We start from the raw sequence: 18,987 nt of genomic DNA on the forward strand, positions 1-18,987 counted from the left end.
GAGCTACTTCTGGGTCTCCCACTTGGGCTCAGGGGCCCAAGGACTTAGGCCATCTTCCACTACTTTCCCAGGCCATAGCAGAGAGCTGGATTAGAAGTGTAGCAGCCGGGAATAGAACTGGCACCCATATGGGATGCCGGTGTTGCAGGTAGTGGCTTTACCCATTATGCCACAGCACTGGCCCCTGCTGTTTTCAAAAGTTGTAAATTGGCGTAGTAGGTTAGGCCTCTACCTGCGATGCCAGCATCCCATATAGATGCTGGTTTGTGTCTCGGTTGTTCTGCTTCTGATCCAGCTCCCTGTTAATGGTCTGTTAAAAGCAGCAAAAGATGGCCCTAGTGCTTAGGCCCCTGCTACCCACATGGGAGACCTGGAAGAAGCTCCTGGCTTTGGCCTGTCCCAGTTCTGGCCATTGCAGTCTTCTGGGGAGTGAACCAGCCAATGGAAGATCTCTGTCCATCCTCTCTGTAACTCTTTCAAATAAATAAATAATTCTTTTAAAAAATAAAAATTGTAAATTTTAAGTGATGTATTAACTTGTAGATTATGCTGTAGATTATATTGTGGTGACTTTGGATTTTGATCCTTTTCCTGGGAAGATTCCTGTTCAGTTTGTCTGTTTTAGTAACTTTCCTCAGCTTGTTCTAAGGACTCTTTTAAAGTGCTCAGTTTCTGATATATTTGTTCAATTTCCCTCTTTTAAAGTTCTTATTTTTGGGGCTGGCACTGTGGCATAGTGGGTTAAAGCCCTGGCCTGCTGTGCTGGCATCCCATATGGGCTCTGGTTCACGTTCCAGCTGCTCTACTTCCTATCCAGCTCTCTGCTATGGCCTGGGATAGCAGTAGAAGATGGCCCAAGTCCTTGGGTCCATGCACTCACGTGAGAGACCCAGAAGAAGCTCCTGGCTTCAGATCAGCTCAGCTCTGGCCATTGCGGCCATTTGGGGAGTGAACCAGCAGGTGAAAGACCTCTTTCTGTCTCTCTCTCTCTGTCTCTACCTCTCTCTGTAACTCTTTAAATAAATAAAATAAATCTTTTTTAAAAAAGGTTCTTTTATCTAAAAATTTGTTATAATATTTATTCAAAAGCTCAGAGAGAGAGACAATCAGGCAGAGATCTTCCGTTTGCGGGTTCACTCCCAAATGCTCACAGCAGCTGAGGCTCGGCGAGGCTGAAGCCAGGAGCCAGAAATTCCATTTGGGTGTCCCACGTGGGTGTCAGAGACTCAAGTACTTGAGCCGTCACATGCTGCCTCCCTAGGTGCACATTAGCAGGAAGCAGGAATCAGAAATGGAGTTCCGGGGCTGGCGCTATGGAGTAGTGGATAAAGCCACTGGCTGCTGCGCCAGCATCCCAGGTAGCCGCTGGTTTGAGTCCTGGCTGTTCCACTTCTGATCCAGCTCCCTGATTGTGTGCCTGGGAAGGCGGTGGAAGATGACCGAAGTGCTTGCGCCCCTGCATCCTCGTGGGAGAACCAGAATAAGCTCCAGGCTGCAGGTTTCAGATCGGCCCAGTTCCAGCCTTTGCAACCATTTGGGGAACGAACAAGTAGATGGAAGGCCTCTCGTTCATGCTCTCGCTCTCTCTGCCTCTGCTTCTTTAACTCTGCTTTTCAAATAAATAAGTCTTTAAAAAAAAACAAAAAAAGAAATGGAGTCCGGACTTGAACCTAGGCAGTCCAATATGTGATGTCCTAGCTAGCCTTTTAACTGCTGAGCCTAGAGTTTATTCCGTAATTCTTGGTTTGTTTTCGCTTTTAGGTCTGCTTTCTTAAGGTCACCTCCAGGTCAGTACAGCTTAGCTGTCAGTCATCGAGTGGCTAAGGATCGGCTTAAACATCTCCAGTGAGTATGCGTTTCCTCTGCCATTTGATATGTATGAGGCTTAGGGAATGCTTTGGAGTTCAGGGAGTTTAACTGTCCTAGGCTGTTTTCATTTTCTGTGTTCCCCAGACCTTATTGTTTGCTTGAATACGCACAGCTTTCTAGCTCTCCAGGAATAAGTTAGGTCTTAGCAAGGCTCTCTTAGCTTGTCTCTCTCTTCAGAGCTCCGTGTTACATTGCTGGCCGATCTCCTGTTCTGTTGCTGGTCCCAACCAGACAGCATTAGACTTCCCTGATTATTTGGTACTGTGATCTCTGTGGTCTTGTTTGTTTGTTAAAGATGTCAGTTCACTTTATTTTCAACTCTACAACCAGGCAGCACGTCATTCCATAGAACAGAGTGAGTGTTCTGTGTTGTTTTGGACAATACTCTGGACATGGAGTTGTCTATGCCTGCTCCAAATACAGTTCTATCCACCCTGCCCCACACCCCCACCCCAGTACCACCAACAAAGGGACTGAGCTACGAGTTCTTAGGCTGACCTGCCTTCATGTTAGAGTTTCTGAGCTGTGGAATTAGAACAGGGTGAGAGTAACCCTCAGATTCCAATTGCTGTTGAGATTTAGTAGATTTAAAGAAATAAATACTTTCCATTTGTTGTATGTCCCTTGGTCGGTCTCCAGAGTTAAGTGGTTGTGATAATTCTTCCTGGTTTCTTCAGTGCTTTTTGGAGAGAAGATTTTCCAGGTCCCCTGCTCATTTTGGAAGTTGGTCCACCTGTGTATTTAACCTTAAAATGGAAGCTTTTGTCAACACTCTAAATATATAAAATACTATAATGCACTGTGAAGCAGCCTACCCTTTATATTTTGTAGTGAGCAGATGAACTAGAAAATTACATGAATCTAAAACTTGACAACGTCACAAGTATTAAAGGACTGAGGTAGTGTAGCAAGGGAGAACCTTGGAAGAGTTTTTGAATGTTGTTTGTTCTGGAGAGCTCTACAGTGAGTAAATCCCTCTGCCCTTGGGGAGAAATGTAGGGGGGAATGCACCTGCTAACCTCCCGTTCCAAAGAAGGCCTTTAAGGAGACTGCCCACAATCTCATCAGGATTCAATGTGTGTCTGCTAGTGTCCGCTGATGTCTGGTTTTGCTTGAGAATTGTAAAGAGACACATGTAGTAGAATAGAGAGCTTCATTTTGGAAAGGATCGCATTCTCAGAGTCTTCTGGGAGAAGGAAAACATGAGTGGACTAAAAGAGAATTCTGGAAAATAGACTAAAGAGAATTCTGGAAATGATTCTTAAGTCCTACTCAAGATATACAGTGGAGTGAAAGGACCTCAGAAAAAGAATCCTGGAAGTGGACCATGAGACGCATTGGGGATGTCAAAGAAAACACAAGTCCCCAGCTAGAGCAAAGTTGAATTTGCGTAAGTCAGGGCACACAAGGAAGAGATCTCAACCATAGGTTGTCTCAGAAGAATCTATACAAATCAACCCTGAAGGAAGAACTTTAACCTGTACTAGTCCCTGGAGAAAACTAAGCCAGCTTAAAGCAGTGCCTGGAAGTAACTACTTTCTCGAACCCTAAATCTCTTTCCCTTCCTTGTTCTCCAACCATGAGCAGCAAAAAACCAGATTCATCGCGCTTGGAAGGGTTAGACTGGGCAGAGAGGAGGGAAGAAGTCTGTGACCTCGCCCTGCCCTGCCTGCAACAGGCTCCAGCTTGGGGAGAAGAGAGACTTCAATGCTAAGTGCAGCTGGTGTGTCAAGCTCCAAAGTCTTTTTTTTTTCTTAAATAAGATCCAAGAGTTAGCAGAGAGGTTCTGAGGCTGATTGAAGTTTCATCAAGGCGGGAGAAGAGTTAGTGCTGCATGGCGTTAAAGAACAAAAGAAGGACTAAAAGATTAAAGCCATGAGTCATGTTTGTTTAGCATCTAGCTATCTTGTACCTAATAATCTGGTGCGCGCACACACACACACACACAACCAGACCTGGAAAGTCGCATCAGAAATATCTTAGCATATTCTCACCTTGGGTTTTCATGTCAGAGCAGTTTCCCTCCAAGTCTGGCTTCAGGTTACAGTGATGCCCAGTTACTTAGGTGGTCAACAGGTGGTTATAATGGAATGGCCAGAAGTGAGCAGAACTGAAGTTGCTGACAACAAACTTTGGGCCCTAGCAACTGATTTCCTTGAAGTGTTTTCAGACTTAATCCCACCCCACTGGAACTTCACTTGTTCTGTTTTTTTTTCTTAATAGTAGAGATTGATAGTTAATACCCTTTGACCTTCAGGATATGAAAAGATGATGCTGTGAATTCCCTTCTTGCATAACCTGGCCTTGCCTTGAGAATACTATCTGTCGACCCACACACAGCACAGATTTTATCCCGATCTTAAGATATTTTAGGCACGGTGCTGTGCACTGTGAACTCTATCGACAAGATGAATTGGGTCCCTGACTTCATGCATCCTTGGATCTTTGAGAAAAGGTGACTTGTGGAACACAGGCTTGGAGCAGGAGTCCAGGGTGCAGACGAGATCTGGGACAGGTGCCCAGAGCACACTCTGAAATGGAGAGCACTTCTTCTATTTGGACTTAAGCCAGTTCATGAAGAATAGGCTGATTTAGCGAGGTGAACAGTGGTTGCCTCCAAGGCCCTCCAAGGCCTGCCCCTGTCTATGCTTCCAGCCTCATCAGCTTGCTTTTGGTCACCATTCACCAGTCACATGTCTTCTTTCACTTCTTCAAACTGCCTGCCCAGAACTTGGTGCTCCAGCACCCCTAACCATGGCCCTCCTTTCCCTCTGTGGCTTTCCAGAGCCCAGCTTCAGGTTATTCTTTGCTGTTTCCATCATTTTATGACTCTCTAGTGCTTTGTTCTTGGATTACTTGTTTTGTGACTACCCTCTAGAAATGCAAGGTCCAGGATGGAAGGGGATGCTATCTAATTCATCACTTCTGCCTCTCCAGTTCCTGAAACAATGCTTGACATTGAGAGTTAGGGCTTAAATGTTTGCTGAATACATGGATGAATGGAAGAGTTGGGCTACAGCCCTGAGTCAGGTGGAGCCTGGCACATTTGGAGAAAGAAAAGAAAATCCACTGTGGCTGTAGCATGGGAGCCATGGGGCTGGAGAAAGGGATGGGATCCAACTTTGAAGTCTTTGTAGTTTTTAAAGGACGTTAGTGAGTGGTGGAATCGATTCAGTGAGCTACTACCACTGTTTAAACAAATGAAATAGAACACAAATCGGGTACATTGTTCTTAGTAAGAGTTTCACATCAAATGCTCGTCTATATTTTATTTCTGCACATGTGTGTAAGTGTCTTCGTATTACATTGTGAAATATAAAGGTCTTCCTGTTTTGGTTTACAGTGAATAGATGTGAAAGCCACAGCTGTAGACCAAGTTAAGGATTTCAGACTTTCTACCAAAGGAGTAGAAACTCACTGAACATGTGTTTTCACAGGGGAGTAGGTTTCAAGTTTCCTTTCTGACTGGAGACATTCATCACAGAACATATTACTGCTCTTAGGCTGAGATGTTCAGAGGTCGAGGCATGTGTCCTTCAGAGGAGAGAGAGGCTGGATCCTCACATGGCAGAGGCAGTGAGAGGGTCTAGGGGGAAGTACCCACTTCCTTGAGTGCTTTCGTTAAGTCACTAAACCCATCCCTGAGGGTGGGGCTCTCCTGGCCTTTTCCCTCTCTTAAAGGCTTTACCTCCTAGCACTGTGGCATTGACAGGTAAACTCCAGCATGGGTTTGGAGGAGCAGGTAGTCAACGTGTAGGACTGAGGCAATTGCTGATTGGCTGATGTTGCTATTAAATTTTCTATGAGTTTTAAAATGGGCAAATTCAAGAAGAGATTATAGTGATTTATTCTGATAAAATCAAAATGATGGTTTGACCTCATCTTGATAAAAAATTATTTAAAATGCTGTACACAGTGTTAGGGTGATGAAAATGGGTGACATAAAGATAAAAATAAGAAGTAATTGATTAACATAAGCAATTTTTAACATGAAAAGCAATGTCCCTCTCCCCACCAGTGACATTTTGATTGGATGGGCTAGAATGAAGACAAGACGAATTTTCTTTTTCTATAAATTTTAAATAGGGGGTGATGGGTGATTTTTTACTTTTATAATATCGCTTCACATTTTTCACATTAATAAATGATAAAGGAAATGAGTTTTGGTGATGTTTAAAAAATTATCTAAAAATGAAAACAAATTTGATTTATTTTGAACTAAAACATTTTTAAAATTTACAACTAAACAAATAATAATGATATTTGAAAAGATGTTCCAAATTAGATATGAATACAGAATGCTGAGATATGTGTATTATTTTATAAAATTTAAAAAGGGTCTATGATGGAATAATACAAATGTTCATTGAATAGCTTTTATTTTAATTTGAATAATGTTACATAATTGTGAGGCTAAAAAGCTATACAGAATATTTTTTATTAAAATATTTTAACTGCTTCCAAACTAAACTGACACCTTAGAATGAACAAGTATTTCTTTAAAATGGCAGTACTAAAGTTTCAATTTAACATGACTAAATTTTTAAAATTCCTAACAAATAGTCCAGGTGAAAAAGTCGTCCTTTCTTATTGTGAATTTGTGTAATGCCGACCAACTGAAGAAACAAGCAAAGACATGTGGCTATTTAATTATAAACAACAAAAACAATTTTTTTGACTTTCTGTAACTTCAATGAGTTTTTCATAAAATGCTTGGCAAATGAAAAAGCAAACCCTAGTTTCCTAATAATTACGCACAGAATAAATATAGAAATTAAACAGTGATATAAAAATGAGTTTCTCTTTCCCCGTTTATGTGCACACTCATTCATATACACAGTTAGGGAACTCGGTCCATCTGGTCCCTTGGGTGTTCTTTGGCTTCTCAAGGTACCTACTTGTCATCACTTAAATATTGGAACTGCATCCAAGAGGAAACTGAACAATAGTGACTGTTTATTTTGTAGGTTTTGAAGAAGCTCGAGTGCCAGAGAAGAACTTTGAAGTGTGGAAAGATTTCCTGTAATTGAAACCAAAATGTCATTTATAGATCCTTATCAGCACATTATAGTAAGTCACTTACTGTTTATATGTTCTCTCTGGGAGGGGACAGACATATTTTTGAGTATCGGTATTTTGGTTTTGCTGGTAAAGCTCTGTGACAACCCCTGGATTTGTTCATGAACTCATATGACCTTAATGTGGTCCAGATAGGCTACAATAAATAAAACTAGCTCATCGCTTCTTTTTATTACTGTAAGTTTCCAGAAAAGAGCAACTTGACAAGGAAAAAAATAGCAGAACAACTGTAGCAATACTGAACTTTTATGGGACAATAAAATATGTAGTTATCACTTAGCAATTTTCAGCCTGCATAGTTAGACCCTTCACATGACTTGGAGAAGAGATAAAAGGATTTCTGAATTCAGAGTTACATTTTGGCATTTATTTCAAAGGTAATTAATTCTGTAAATTTTCCCTTTTCAATTTTTAAACAGATTTTTCTACAAGTGGTTTGTTTTTGGTAAAGAGTTGAGTAATTCAGATGTTACTATGTCATTTTCCAAACTTCATTGGAAGTACTCATTTCTCTTGTAATAAAAAACAGAAGAGGGGTGGGTATTTAGCATGGTAGCTATGCAGGCTGATTAAGACACCACCTTGGAGTACTGGGATTTGATGCCCAGCTCTGGCTTCTGAGTCAAACTTCTTGCTAACACAGACTCTGGGAGGCAGTGGTGATGCCTCAAGTAGTTGGGTTTCTGCCGCTGATGTGGGAGACCTGGATTGAGATCCCAGGTTGTTGCAGGCATGTAGGGAGTTACCCAGGAGATGGGAGTGCTCTCTGTCTGTCTGTCTGTCTTTCTCTCTGCTCCTTGAAAATAAGTAACAGAGGATAGATTTCCTTGCTCAGTTCAACACTTGAGACTCAATTAGGTTTATATAGATTGGAAGTTGCTTAAATAGATATTAAGAAATAACCCACAGGACTGTTTAACTTGAAGTAAAATCCTGTTTTTTTCCAACCTCATTTGATTTGCCCTGCTAAGATAGCAAGAGAGAGAGAGAGAGAGAGAGAGAGAGAGAGAGAGAGAGATTTGGACTGTAGTAATTACCTGTGTGACATCTTCCTATGATGAAACATGCAAAAAATCCCATGCATCTATCACATTTTACTTTCTCCAACATCAGAGCTAGACAATAATTAGTCTTTCAACTCATAGCCCTTTAAACTGATGAGGATCCCAAGAGCAGTTTTGTCCGTTCTTTGTTTTTGTTGTCTGTGTGTGTGTGTGTGTATGTATGTATATATATAAAACAGAAAACTGTGTGCACATGTTTGGATGTCTGTTATTGTGAGACAAGACTCTGGCTCTGGTTTTCATAGAAATATACTTTTCAAAATACATGAGTGAGCACAGTCCACACAGAGTGTCGGCACAAAGGAGAGATGAAGGGAATCGCACCAGCTAACCAGCAAGGAGCAGTTGGTGCCCAAGGGGCCAGTCTGGTTTTGGCTTTCTCCAGGCACAGAGAACTCCACTCCTTTTCAGCACAGCTGTGATGCAGGGACGAGTTGGAGAGTCCTGTGGGCTGCTGCAGCAGTTTGCAGCCGGCCAGCTCTCCTGTTCCCACCAGCGCTGGCTCCTGAAAAGGTGGTGGGAAGAGGACTGATCTGTGCATGACAGCATTTGAGTTTCCTGTGTCAGGAGTTGTGCTTTGCAACCTTAAGGATATCTGCACCTTTGGAATTGCGGTTTTTTTTTTTTTAAGATCAAAGAGGCGTCAGCTTACAAGGAGAGGTCAGGTATAAAACATTTATAGAAATTTCCTCTTTTTACTCTGAAAATATCCCTGGAACAAAAAAACTCACCTCTCTTTTTAGCACCTGTGAGCCATAGATGCCATCCCCACTACACACACATATACACACAATAGAGACAGACAACCACACAGGTGTCCTAGCCTGACTGCCTGCCAAAGTCCAAATGATATTTAGAAAATGTCATTGTAGGATGGCAGGAAATTTTACCAAAAATTGTAGAAAGGTTTCATTCTAGATTATTACAGTAACATAAGAGGGAAAAAAAAAAAAACCCATCGGGTAAGCAGCCAAAGAGCCAGTGTTCAGCGGAGATTCTCGTCTTACCAGTTACGTGCTCATGAGCACTCGGACGCGGCCCCTTCTGGAAAAATGTATGAATAGTTCCTGGTGTGTCTGCTTCCTATAAATAGTAAATTATTATGTGCACAAAGGATTCCTTTGAAACTTAACCAACTAACAAATTTCCAGGGAAGCTGGAAGGTGAGATGCTGCCACTGGGGAGTCAGAAGTATGAAAAATTGTCCCAAAAGCACAGCACCGCACACAGCGAGTGAGTGTTGAGGCACGTAGTCCGCACCGCACGCAGCGAGTGAGTGTTGAGGCCGTAGTCTGCACGCAGCCAGTGAGTGTTGAGGCCATAGTCCGCACACAGCGAGTGAGTGTTGAGGCCGTAGTCCGCACACAGCGAGTGAGTGTTGAGGCCGTAGTCCACACCGCACACAGTGAGTGAGTGTTGAGGACGTAGTCCGCACGCAGCGAGTGAGTGTTGAGGACATAGTCCGCACTGCACACAGCGAGTGAGTGTTGAGGCCTTAGTCCGCACTGCACGCAGCGAGTGAGTGTTGAGGCACGTAGTCCGCACCACACGCAGCGAGTGAGTGTTGAGGCCGTAGTCCGCACCGCACGCAGCGAGTGAGTGTTGAGGACATAGTCCACACCGCACGCAGCGAGTGAGTGTTGAGGACATAGTCCACACCGCACGCAGCCAGTGAGTGTTGAGGACGTAGTCCGCACCCCACGCAGCCAGTGAGTGTTGAGGACGTAGTCCGCACCCCACGCAGCCAGTGAGTGTTGAGGCACGTAGTCCGCACTGCACACAGCGAGTGAGTGTTGAGGATGTAGTCCACACCGCACACAGCGAGTGAGTGTTGAGGCACGTAGTCCACACCGCACACAGCGAGTGAGTGTTGAGGCACGTAGTCCACACCACATGCAGCAAGTGAGTGTTGAGGCACGTAGTCCGCACTGCACACAGCGAGTGAGTGTTGAGGACATAGTCCACACCGCACACAGCGAGTGAGTGTTGAGGACATAGTCCACACCGCACACAGCGAGTGAGTGTTGAGGCCGTAGTCCGCACGCAGCGAGTGAGTGTTGAGGCCATAGTCCACACCACATGCAGCAAGTGAGTGTTGAGGACGTAGTCCGCACTGCACACAGCGAGTGAGTGTTGAGGCACGTAGTCCACACCGCACACAGCGAGTGAGTGTTGAGGCCATAGTCCACACTGCACACAGCGAGTGAGTGTTGAGGCACGTAGTCCACACCGCACACAGCAAGTGAGTGTTGAGGACGTAGTCCGCACACAGCGAGTGAGTGTTGAGGACATAGTCCACACCGCACACAGCGAGTGAGTGTTGAGGCCGTAGTCCGCACACAGCGAGTGAGTGTTGAGGCACGTAGTCCGCACACAGCGAGTGAGTGTTGAGGCACGTAGTCCGCACACAGCGAGTGAGTGTTGAGGACGTAGTTCATTTTGTCTTTGGTGAACACTACCCAATGTAGCGTAAGTGAGGTAGAGGAAGTGATTAGGGTTTTCTGGTGAAACAGAAGCAATAGGAGGTATTAGGTAATTTTCAGGAATTAGCCCCCATGATGATGGAGACAGGAGTCCTAGGAAGTGGCTGCTCAAGCCAGAGACCCAGGAGAGAAATCAGGTGGTGTAATTTACTCCTAATCTGATGGCCTCAGAACCAGGGGAGCCCGTGGCATTAGTACAAGTCCAAGGGCTGCACAAGATAGGAGATGGCCCAGCTCGAATGGTGAGGTGGGAGGCAAAGGATGAGCTCCTTCCTCCGCCGGCCCTTTGCTCTGCTAGGATTAGATGGTGCCCAAGCACACTGGGTGGTCTCCCTCAGTGAGGCCGCTGGCTCAAAGGCCGATCTCATCCTCACTGACACACCTAGAAACAGTGCTTAACCTGGGCGCCATGCAGCCCGTTCAGGTGCCAGGGAAGATCAACAACTGCCTTCTTCATAGCAGCCATGCCCTGCCCAGCCTCTTTCCAGAGGCTGAAGCCCACGGATTGAAGGCAGTGTTTATCTTTCTGCTTCTCGACCACAGAACACAGATCAGAAGTCTAGAAGGTCATCACATTTTTATCTTTCTGTTCACAAGTTTCTGTTTGGTTCCTTAAAAGAAAAAACTGTCTCAGCCAGTTTTTACGGTTTTTCAGTTCTGTGTATGTTTCAGTTTGACTTTTACATCGTTGAGCATAGTACACGTGGTATAGCTGTGTTATGGACTGGCCCGGTTTTGTGCCTGTTAATGGATCATGCAGGTTTGTAATCTTGGTCTCCTGCCTCCTCACTTTCCCAGCAGCTTTTGATTGTGCATTGAACGATAAAATGGCAAATTCTCCACTGACTCGGTCCTTTGAAGAGAGCTTCACGTGCCTCTGGCGGGGTTCTAGGGAAACCAGCAGCTTGGCGTACATGTAAGCCTGGCTTCAGGTTGGTGGTTTTCTGGGCAGCTGGAATCCAGAGCCAGGAAGGGCCGCTCTTCCTTTGGTCTTGGTGAAGCTTCCCACTGGGGCCAGCAGTGCGGGTCACTGGAGTCTTTATCCTAAAACTCTCAGAATCCCTCTGGAGCCCCAGTCCTTCAGTCTTCCTGCTTCCGGGTCAGCTGGTGCCCCTAGGGCAAAGCCAAGCCCACCACCTTGGGTTGCTGTGAGCTCCTTGAGCTCTGCCTCTGTCCTGGTAGTTCACGTTTTCCTATCTTGTTACGGCTTTGCTACTTGCTTATTTATTTATTTATTTATTTTTATTTATTTTTGACAGGCAGAGTGGCCAGTGAGAGAGAGACAGAGAGAAAGGTCTTCCTTTATCTGTTGGCTCACCCCTCAATGGCCGCTGCGGCCAACGCGCTGCGGCCGGCACACGGCGTAGATCCGAAGCCAGGAGCCAGGTGCTTCTCCTGGTCTCCCATGTGGGTGCAGGGCCCAAGCACTTGGGCCATCCTCCACTGCCTTCCCGGGCCATAGCAGAGAGCTGGACTGGAAGAGGGGCAACCGGGACAGAATCCGGCGCCCCGACCGGGACTAGAACCCTGTGTGCCAGCGCCGCAGGCAGAGGATTAGCCTAGTGAGCTGCAGTGCCGGCCCGTCTTTGCTACTTTCAGGAATGTGTTTCTTCATTTTTTTTTTTTACATTGTTATCAATTTTTTAAAAAATTATTTTCAGTGGGATGTGGTCATTTGGATTTTTTATCTGCTATTACCACACTGTGAAATTCCTGACTACTTCTACATTCAGTCAAGTGTATCCCCAGATAATCTCAACAAGATAGATAATTGTCCCATTTTACAAGATTTTCACTTAGGGGAAAATTGTCCCCCAAGCTTGGCAGTCAAGATTTCCCTATGTGAAATTCTAATGTTTGGAATCGTGATTTGTACTGAGGGTCCTTTTGATCCTCTGTCCATGGCTGGAGTGTTGGTTCTTAAGACAGTTTCAGTGCCCAGTTCTTTCCCCATGAAGAGTGTGAGCCTACGCTGCTCACTCATAAGTAAAAGAAGGATTCCTCCCATCAAATGCTGAGTGATGAGAATAAGAAAATCTCATCTCATTTCACATTACCATAATAATAGAAACAATTATGATCATGAAATACTAAAAACTTTTCATAGTTTGCTTTTTAAGATTTATTTATTTGAAAGAGTACAGAGAGAGAGGGAGAGGGAGGTATCTTCCAAATGGCTGCAATTGGCTGTAGTGGGCAGGTCCGAAGCCAGGATCCAGGAGCTTCTTCCAGGTCTCCCATGTGGCTGCAGGGGCCCAAGCACTTGGGCCATGCTCCTCTGCTTTCCCAGGTGCATTAGCAGGGAGCTGGATTAGAAGTAGAACAGCTGGTACTCACAGCAGCACCCACCTGTCTGCGTTGCAGGAGGCAGCTTTACCCTCTACACCACAACACTGGCTCCATCTTAGTACTTTATAGATAATAATTTAATTTTAGAAAAATCCTGTGACGTTGGTAATATTATGATTACCATCTTACAGATGAGAAACCAAGGCAGAAAACTGGGAAACTAGGATTAAAAAAAATAGATACTTTATTGCAAATGTCCTTCTTTTGTGTATCTGTGGTCTTCAGTTGTGAATATTTTATTTATTGCTTAATAAAAGGAACACATAAGGCAATGAAAAGTTTTTAAGAAGTCGCTTAGAGTAGACATGGTTTTGAATGTGTTGGTAAAAGGCCACCACAAAACACATCAAACACCAGAGTAAGGGAGCAGGTTTATTGCCAGGGGAAGGGGGTGCGCAGAACCCAACAGGTTGCCTCCCTGTACACCAGAGAACAGCAGCCTGTACTGGGAGAACAGGTCTTCTATAGCTTCGCAGAGGTAAGGAGGTGGGAGCAGTGAATCCCGTTAGGGTAGGGATGGAGCTGACGCTTACGGCTGGGCTGGGCCATTTGGTCACCTGACTTCTAGTAAGCCAGGCTGGGCTTAAGTTCGAAGCTTATTGTACAAGATGGCAATGGGCGCAGAACCGAAGATGCCATCTGGGGCTTCAGTTGTCACCATTTTACTGTCGGCTCTGCTAATGTTAAGGTTTTCCTCTGAGAATCATCAGTGTGCAATCATATCTCTGAAGGGCCATGGCATGTCACTCGGGCCAGGAATTCTAAACCAAACAAATATGACTGCCCCCAAAGTGTCTTGGAGACTGTGGGAGACATTTTCCTGATGTGTCCAGTGAGCTCCCCCAGGAATGTGAGGGTGTACCTGTCCTTCCCAGCCCTGCCCTCACCCATCGCTGCCCCCAGGGGAGTGAAGATATCTTCAGGAGTATTCAGCTTGGAAAGGCTGAGCTTGAGATGTCTTTTTGTGAAGTTGCAGCTGTTTAATTTCCACTGGATTGGAATCTCTATTGCATTTCCATTTTAAGTGCACCAAGTTTGGGTGACAGTTTCATTCTAAGTATCTTGGAGATACAATAGTCACTGTAAACTCAAGCTGTCTTGAGTAAAGGAAGATTTTAGACCCAAGCTGTCTACATTAAATATTTTCTTGTACTAATTTTCCCTGCAAGATCAGTCTCTTCTGTAATCTTCATCCAAATAGGACTTAAAAATCTTGCTGCAATGAGAATATATTCTGTGTTTACTTTCATTTTTACAGATACATTACCAAATTTGATCTCATATACCTCTAAGTGGCAACATCATTGCTCAGAGAGAAGAATCTCAAGTCCTGTTTCTGATTATAATGAGGTCTGCTAGAGCCAACAAACTCTGTTGCCAAATTAGGTGTTTCCAGCATTCATTTGTGTACATAGCCAACCCATGACTGAGAATTCTTAATGCAAGTGAGACAGCATTGTAGACTCTAACTAAATACTAATAAGACTAGATACTGTTGATTATTCTTTGAAAAATGTGGGTGACTCTTAGCACAATGTCTGTGCTCTGAATTGTATTAGAATGGAATTCCACACTAGGAAATGAAACTGAAAATAAGTACCTAATCACAAAAGGCATCCCTGTTTATATTTGACATCAATGGAACTATATTTTTAAAACATTTCTGAGATTGTTTGAAGTTGCCTGTTGTTGATTTTGTTGATCGTAATCTCTGGGTTCGGTAATAGGATTCTGTAATCTTTATTATACTGATAGTCTATAGTTTTAGTTTGGGTTAAAATTAGGTAACGGTAGTTAAGAAGATGAAAAAATAGCATTTTCAGCTAGACTCTACCTTCTCTTCCATAAGATTTATCTTATAATTCTTTATTGGTTCTTGTAACAATAGACTTTTAGGCAAATTGATAAAATCATCCAGTTGACTTGGTACAAGTGGACTGGTGCTTTTTTACGGTCCCCAATCATCTTAGTTACAGATATAACTCTCCAGGATGAATTTTATGCAGTAGCTCTTTCCTTATGACTGAGAAATTATAAATATGAAAAGAAAAGAGGGTCTTGGTTTTCACCATGGAAAAGATGATGGGTGAAGAATGACATTCAAAGTCAGATAATCCAAGACTTGAAGGAAAAATTTACTCTTGGTGACTAAGTCGGTGGACTGAGCTTAGATTTGACATCTCAATTGAAATACGGCATCGTTCTCTGCCAACCACTGACTATCATTGTCCTGAGTCATTGGTTTCCCCTGGGGAACACTGGCTGTGGATTCACTCATACTATTTCCTCTGGCACCATCCCTGAACTGTAACCAAAAGTTCTCTATCCAAGTCAGAACCTAGCCCTGTCTGGACAAGTTTGAAATTCTATGAACCTTAGGAGAATGGCAAGGGAGTATCAAAAAGACTATCTGGATAATCACTGGCTGAAACTGAAAACTTTGTCCAGGAAGGCGCATTGTACTTTAAAGACAATCCCTTGTTAATCTTTATAGCTCTTAGAAAGAGATAGCTATACATTTTGACACTTGTGTTTTGAAAATAATTTATAGGTGATCTGAAACCTCACAGTGTTTCCCAAAATCATCTTATAAAAATCAAGGAAGAGATCAGTTTGTCCATATTTTCTGTGAACTGTATGAGTACTTCGTTTAATAAGAGGGTAGAATTGAGGCTGATGAAAAAAAAAGCAGTTTAGAAAGGAGAACTAGATGGATTTACAGGAAATAATTCAATTACTAGGTCTTTAGATCAATTACAGATATTACAGATAAATTACATATGGCCATTTATATTTAATAAGTGGAAACAAACTATTACTATTAATTAAAGTTATTGGTTTTGGTATCATTATTATCTATGTAAGTAAAAGAATGTAGAAAGAGTAAAGGCATTGGATTATAATAAAGTTGGCTATTTAAAATTTGTCAGTTATTGGAAATTTAATTTCTCAGATTCTCACTTTAATCATCTATAAATGTAAATAATGATACCAATGTTATAGTACTGTTTAGAAGATTAAATGAGACTTGGTATCTAGTAGTATGTGTAGTGTAGAGTTCATAATCGTTGAGTCCTATTACTGTTTGTTATTAATAAACGCTTGACATATGAATATATTTGTAGCAATTTCAAAAATCTATTTAATAATCTATTAATATTAATCTATTAATAATCTATTAAATAATAGATAAAATCATGTCTCACAATTTTATGTTACAGGAGAGTTTTTAGGCATTTGTAAATCCATGCAGTTTTTGGTATTCTAGAATATTTGAAAATTCATATACTTTTAGATGTTTTAGGATATAGATCTATATATATTGGGGAGGGAATCATTGTTACATATAATAATTACTACTTAGCAGGTCTCTTCGGTGGAAGAAATTAAACCTAAAATTGGGCTTTCAGGATATTTTCTCATTGTATTTCAAGCCTCCTTACCATTTCTCTGGATTCATTTTTTTTTTTTTTAATGTGCTGTATAACTGCTATAGCATCACTTTAAAGAAAACGGTTTCTTCCCATTATAAAACTGTTCTCGTTTCTTTGGCAAAGAGCAGTTAACCATGTATGTCCATTTCTGGACTCTGTCTTCACTTCCATTAGTCTGTTTGCCTGTTTTTCAGCAATATCACACTTCTTGGTTCCTGCAGTTTATATTGTCTTGAATCAGATAGTGTCTGATCTCCAGCTTTGTTACTGTCTCTCAACATTGCACTCACTATTCTTGGTCTTGCCCTGTAAGTCTTCAAATCAGTTATCATATTTATAAAATAGGTTACTGTGATTTTGACTGGTACAGTGTTGAATAGATCAAGTCAAGAACAAATGGCATGGTGACACATTGCTGTGGCACAGTGGGTTAAAGCCCTGGCCTGAAGTGCCAGCTTCCCGGATGGGTGCCGGTTCTAGTCCTGGCTGCTCCTCTTCTCATCCAGCTCTCTGCTATGGCCCGGGAAGGCAGTGGATGATGGCTCAAGTTGTTGGGCCCCTGCACCCACATGGGAGACCCAGAAGCTCTGGCCATTGCAATCATCTGGGGAGTGAACCAACAGATGGAAGACCTCTCTCTCTGCCTCTCCTCTCTCTGTGTAAATCTGACTTTCAAATAAATAAATCTTTTTTTTTAAAAAAAGAACAAAGGACATTCTTGACTGTATTGAATCTTCTTGTCTGTGAATATGGAATATCATTCAATTTATTTAGTTCTTTGGTTTCTTTCCTGAGTTTTGTAGTTTTCCTTATATAGATCTTGTATATACTTCTCTAAATTTATAACTAAGTATTTCATTTCTGAAGATGCTAATGTAAATGATGTTGTGTCCTTAATTTTTTTTTTAAATCTTTTTAAAAAATTTATTTGAAAGGTAGAGTTAGAGAAGGGGACAGGAATCTTCCATTTGTTGGTTTACTCCCCAAATGGTCGCAACAGCTGGGGTTAGGCCAGGCCAAAGCCAGGAACCCAGAGCTTCTTCCAGGTCTCCCACATGGGTGCAGGGACCCAAGAAATTGGGCTGTCTTATGCTGCTTTCCCAGGTGCATTAGCAGGGAGCTGTATCAAAAGTGCAGCAGTCAGTTCTCAAATCGGCACCCATATGGAATGCTGGTGTCACAGACAGAAGCTTAATCCACTATGCCACAACGCTGGCCCTATAATTTCAAACTCCAGTTGTTTATTACTGGTATATGGGAAAGCAATTGACTTTTAAATGATTTATCTATAATAATTATTAGTTCCAATTTTAAAAAAATCAATTTTATTGGTTTTATACATAGATAAACTTGTCATCTGTAAACAAAGGGTTTTATTTCTTCTTCTTATACTTTATTCATTTTTTTTTGTTCCTGCATCAGCTAGGGCTTCTAATTCAATGTTGAAAAGGAATGAGGAGAAAGGGGGTAGCTTTGCTTTGTGATTTTTGTGCCAAGTCTTCTAAGTCTCTCAATTAAGTATGATATTGACTGTTGACTTTCTGATGATATTTTTCAATTTGAGAACGTTCCTGTATATTCATAGCTTGCTGAAATTCATCATCAATGTGTATTTAATTTTTCAAATGCTTTTTATGCAACTATGGAGATGGTAATATTTTTTTTCTTCTTGAGTCTGTAAATATGATGGATTATAATAACTGATTTTCAAACATTAAAGTAGCCTTGCATACCTGGAACAAATCCCACTTGGTCATGGTTCATCATTCCCTTTATATACTGTGGGACCCAATTTGTTAGTGTTTTGTTGAGTAGTAGTAGGTAATGGGCCATTCAGATAGTCTATATCTTCTGGTGAGTTTTGATAAATTGTCTCTTTCAAAGAATTAGGCCATTTCTTCTTGGTAATCAAATTTGTAGGCATAGAGTTGTTCATACATAATATTCCTTTTATTAGCCCTTTAATATCTATGAGGTGTGTAATAAGATCTGTTCTTTCATTTCTAATATTAATTTGTGTCCTCTCTGTATTTTTCTTAGCCTGGGTAGGGCTATCAATTTTGTTGATCTTTCCAAATAAATGTGGTTTCATTAATTTTCTCTATTTTTGGATTTTGTTGAGTTCTTCTCTAATTTTTACCATTTTTTTATTCTGCTTACTTTGAATTTAATTTGATTTCTGTTTCTAGTTTCCTAGAGTAGAAGCTTAGTTTATTGATTTTAGATATTTCTTCACTTGTAGTAGTGTGTTCATAGCTATGCATTTCCCACTGAGCACCTCTTTCACTTCATCCTACACGTTTTCATAAGTTGTCTTTTCGTTTTCCTTCAATTCCAGACCTTTTAAATGTCTCCTGATACTTTTTCTTGACTCAAGTTTTGGAACATTTATATTTTCTTTATAATTGATATTTCCCTTTATGTAGAGCAATACCTGGGCTAATCAGAACTTTTCAGCGTTGAAGACACTCCTCTTTGAAAATAAAGTTGAATAAGCATCATCTTGAAAGATTTTCATGCTTCTCTGCCTCTCTTGAACAAGGTCATGTCCCTCATGCGTGACTTCACCTCTTCTTCGTACCTGTGCTGTGCTGTGCTGTATATCTGAACACTGACCACTCTGTGCATAGTGAACTCCTCAGCAGCTGTTGAGAGCTGGGTAACTTGGCCCTGATGTCCCACTGCCACTGGTGGCTTATGAGTTGGTCT

At 42.1% G+C, this 18,987-nt stretch overlaps 1 protein-coding gene across 2 annotated transcripts in view; it reads left to right on the plus strand.

Annotated features, from left to right (window-relative positions):
• PLA2G4A (phospholipase A2 group IVA) overlaps positions 1-18,987 on the plus strand; it is a 150,518-nt gene that overhangs the window by 23,384 nt on the left and 108,147 nt on the right. The window contains exons 2-3 of one of the 2 annotated variants that reach the window (XM_062211524.1): positions 1,762-1,845; positions 6,837-6,939. In XM_062211524.1, coding sequence (XP_062067508.1) covers positions 6,907-6,939 — 33 coding nt within the window. In that variant the 5' untranslated portion in view covers positions 1,762-1,845; positions 6,837-6,906. The remainder of the gene's footprint in view (positions 1-1,761; positions 1,846-6,836; positions 6,940-18,987) is intronic. The other variant, XM_062211525.1, reaches the window with a different exon arrangement.

Source organism: Lepus europaeus, chromosome 14 (genome assembly GCF_033115175.1).
Source record: "Lepus europaeus isolate LE1 chromosome 14, mLepTim1.pri, whole genome shotgun sequence".
In the NCBI taxonomy this organism is placed as follows: Eukaryota; Metazoa; Chordata; class Mammalia; order Lagomorpha; family Leporidae; genus Lepus; species Lepus europaeus.